At 34.0% G+C, this 4,310-nt stretch overlaps 1 protein-coding gene across 1 annotated transcript in view; it reads left to right on the top strand.

Moving 5' to 3' along the window:
- The first annotated feature begins 691 nt into the window (after positions 1–691).
- The window catches only part of LOC103261872 (epithelial chloride channel protein-like), a 22,969-nt gene continuing 19,350 nt past the window's right edge, over positions 692–4,310 (top strand). The window contains exons 1-4 of the mRNA XM_008059466.1: positions 692–850; positions 1,989–2,129; positions 2,351–2,498; positions 3,140–3,248. Coding sequence (XP_008057657.1) covers positions 692–850; positions 1,989–2,129; positions 2,351–2,498; positions 3,140–3,248 — 557 coding nt within the window. The remainder of the gene's footprint in view (positions 851–1,988; positions 2,130–2,350; positions 2,499–3,139; positions 3,249–4,310) is intronic.

Raw genomic sequence — 4,310 nt, 5'->3', positions numbered from 1 at the left:
AAAAAAAAAAAATATATATATATATATATATAAAGAAAGAAATCTTAATTGAAGCATATTCAGTTATACAAGTACTTAAAGCATCCAATGCCAACTGAAAACTGAAATACAGTTAGTTACTGCAGAAGGCAATTTAAAAAAAATTTTCCTTGACCCATAGCTGTCCCCAACCACTATGCTTATATTACTCTAATCTAAAGAAAGACTATAAACCCTATTCACCGCCACTCCTACTCCAGTCCCTTATCCATTATTTTTTAAACAGGTCATTTTTCATTTGCTCTCTCCTGGTACCTCTAATTTGAGTTACTCATCCCTCCATAGAATGCTTTTCTGTGGACAGATCCCAGGATTTACATCTCTAATACTATTTGATGATGATAATTAAGACATTGAAGACTTCCCACCACTGTGATGACAAATACACAATCTGAATGAATTACTCGATTCGATGAATACTTAAGGCCTATGTTATCTTAGCAAGTATGATAAATATGTTTGGCATAATCCCCATTGCTACTTAACAATGAAATCTCAAGAATGAGTAAGATAAGGAAGTTCACCGAAATGGTTTAGTGACTTACTATATCACACTCATGCAAATATTTTAGTCTTGATTCAAATTCCTGAGCCAAACAGACATAAATACCCTTCGTATGTTTCCAAAAGACTTATTGTAACATGTGCCAAAATGACGTTCAGTCTGAATATTATTCTGTTCCTAGCCTTGCATCTCTTGCCTGGGGTAAAAAGCTCAATGGTGAATTTTAACGGCAATGGATATGATGGCATTGTCATTGCAATTAATCCCAGTGTGCCAGAAGATGAAAAACTCATTCAAAATATAAAGGTAAGAAAAAAATTTATCTACTTTTTCATTTTTGGACTAAGTATTTTCAACTCATGTTGCCTAGATACATACATTCAATCAGAGTTATAACTTTCCAAAATTGTTTTGATAGTATTTATCATTTATGTAGCATTTATCTAAAATGTCAAGATCTACTTAGTTTAAGTATGTTTTCCCCCAATGAATTATTAGAAGGTCAAACTACAAAAGTTTTTTTTAATTAGTTCAGTTAACAGAATGACTTTATAGCAAGTAGGGAATTGTTTTCAAATGTTATCTTTATAAAGCTACTTTTATAAAGTTTAACTAATTTACATTTAAGCCCTAGGGGTTTACTATGTTGTACATTTTTGCAGCTATTCATACTTGTTTAACTCTGGGAAATTTAAAAAATCATATGTGTCTTTTATCTTTAAAAAAATACACGTTTTAAGTTGATTTATCTTCCTAATTTTATTTGTATTAATCAACATAATTAAAAACACTTTATATATAGCACTTTAATAAATGCTATCTTCTTTGACCCTCTAAATATTCCTGTGAAGTGGTCTAGAATGGGGATTATTACCCTTGTGTAAATGAGAGAAGTGAAGTGATTTTTTTCAGTCCTACAATAAGTGACCAAACTGGGATCTGAAGCCAATTAGGCCTATAAGTTTTTATTTTCATTACTGCTTGGTAAAACTTTGCCTTTTATGAACATACTCTGTATGAAATGATAACTGAAAATATATCTAGCAAAATGATTTTTTCAACTAACATCAAATATAATCATCTTTAAACTTGAAGCTTATCTAAACAACCAGTAACCGTGGCTGCTTGATTAAATAAGCAACCTTCCAACAGACTCCCAATCTTAATCACCTTTATACTTCATGCAGCAACCTTATTCCTATCTTCAATGCATAATTCTGATTACAGGCCCGGACAGGTAAGAAACAGTTAATTTTTTTAAGCATGTGAACATGAGGAGTTTACAGACTGAAGAGATCGAATAAAATTCAACCTATTTTCCAGTCAGTCTTTGCCAAAATTTGGGGGAAAGGAAGGTTAGATTTATTTCTTCTCGTTTGAATATATACTTTTATGTTCATTTCACTGTGACATTGTTATGACAAGGTATCTTTAATTTTGTCAGGAAATGGTAACTGAAGCTTCTACTTACCTGTTTCATGCCACCAAACGAAGAGCTTATTTCAGGACTGTAAGCATTTTAATTCCAATGACCTGGAAGTCAAAATCTGAGTACTTAATGCCAAAGCAAGAATCATATGACCAGGTGGGCTATTTTATCTAGCTCCTCAACTGCTTCTTTCTTTCTGTGCTTTAAAAAAAACTAACACCTGTAATTTTTTAGTAATTACTAATGACTAATTTAGTAATTAAATTAGTAATACAACTTTTCTCAGTGTATATGGGAAAAGTCTTTGTTTTTAAAATTGCTTATTTCTATTGCTCTTGGAATCGGCTTTTGTTTGCTTGTTCTTTTGCTAATTTTAGGCAGATGTCATAGTTGCTACTCCTTACCTAAAATATGGAGATGATCCTTATACACTTCAATATGGACAATGTGGAGATAAAGGACAATATATACATTTCACTCCAAACTTCCTGTTGGCTAATAATTTGCCCATCTATGGGCCCCGAGGTAGAGACATCTATTATATACTTCTGTTCTTATTTTCACTGGGAAAAAATATATATGTAACACGATGATTAATGGTATTTTAAAAATTTTTAAGAAACCAGGCATAGTAGCTGACACTTATAATCCCAGTGACTCAGGAGGCTGAGGTGGAGGGATGACTAGAGGCCAGGAGTTTGAAACCAGCCTGGGCAACATAGCGAGACACTTCACTAAAAAAATAAATTAGCCATAAGTGGTAGCATGTGATAGTCCTAGATACTTAAGAGGCAGCTGAGGTGGGAAGATTGCTTGAGCCAGGGTCACATGCCACTGCACGCCAGCCTGAGTAACAGGCTGAGGCAGATCCAGTCTCTTAAAAAAAGAAAAGAAAGTAGGCATCAAGCAGTATTTTTATTGGAAATGTGCTATTTACTTTGTGTGTGTATGTTTAATAATAAAATGAGTCATTTATTGACACTAACTCATTTCAACTTCTTGGGCTAATGAAAGGCATCAATTTCTGGAGTTCCTTGACTCAATTAGGTTGGGGACATGGGGCAGAGAGATTTAAACCCTGCTTTTAAATATTATTAAAATATGTTTTTTTAAAAGTCTTAAAATATTGTTATTATACACTTCAAAGTGGCAATATCCTCTCCTAGGCAGAGTATTTGTCCATGAATGGGCTCATCTCCGGTGGGGAGTGTTCGATGAGTATAATGAGGACCGGCCATTCTATATTTCCAGAAGGAACACTGTTGAAGCAACAAGGTATCATTGTAGTGAACAAATCTGTTTTCAGGACTCTTTACTTATGATTCTTTAATTTTCTATACTTGAAAAACAAAGGCTCTCTCAGGTGGTTGATAGTTCATACAGTTAGTTGTAATATCCAACCTACCCTACTATGTACATGTCCAATTTATTCTGGGGATTCCATGTTGGAATCAATATCAATTGGGAATCTGAAATCATTTCAGTATTCACAGAATCATCTTAAAATATGGTACAGGCAGAGGAAAAAGGAAAAAGCTGTAGCCTAAAACCCCAAGCTATCTGAGACTACCTACTCTTTTGTTCTGCTTGATTCATAATTTTTTTAGCTGAATCTGTTTCATTGAAATCAATTAAGCAGCTAGAGCTCCAACATAAATACAGTATTATACTTTTGTTTTAATCTTGGTCTTTAAGAAAGAGCATTTCTCATAAGGATAAACGAGCCAATTGGTTTGTTTTAAGAAATATAATTATGAATGAATATAGACAGCCCCTATTTATAAATAGATGAGATGTTTAAACCTCTAAGTTAAAATATCAAGCACATGGAGTATTGATGAAGAATGGAAGTTAATGTAATAGAAAATAAGCCTTTAAGATAAAAAAAATCTTAAAGGAAAGAGAGATGAGAGAAAAATGCCCCTCCCTCCCATCTCCTTTGTGTTGTTGTTTGCTTGATTTCCACTGAGCTGCCTGGTGTCTCCCACACAGTCAAGGCTGCCAGCCCAGGACATTCATTCCTCCCACTCTCAGCCCACGTCACTCCTTCTAAACCCAAATAATGCTTGTTCATCCTCCAAGACTCAGTTTAAAGACTTCTCTCCTCCATTTGGGGTTAGATACCCTTGGGAAGACTCCCACAGCACAAAAATGGGCTTCTCTCACACGTATGTCACTGGGCAGTAATTGTCAGTGTGATTTTATTTTCCACACTAGACTTTAAGATTCTTGAGCACTGTGAATATTGTTTAATCCCCTGGCCTTGGGCCTGGCATGAAGTAAAAGCTAAACACAGAATGTTTCACATATTACATTTTTTTTTTTTTTTTTTTTTTT

Source organism: Carlito syrichta, unplaced genomic scaffold (assembly GCF_000164805.1).
Source record: "Carlito syrichta isolate Samal-C Ts95f unplaced genomic scaffold, Tarsius_syrichta-2.0.1 Scaffold304129, whole genome shotgun sequence".
NCBI lineage: Eukaryota > Metazoa > Chordata > Mammalia > Primates > Tarsiidae > Carlito > Carlito syrichta.
This window is presented reverse-complemented; position numbering and strand designations above follow the sequence as displayed.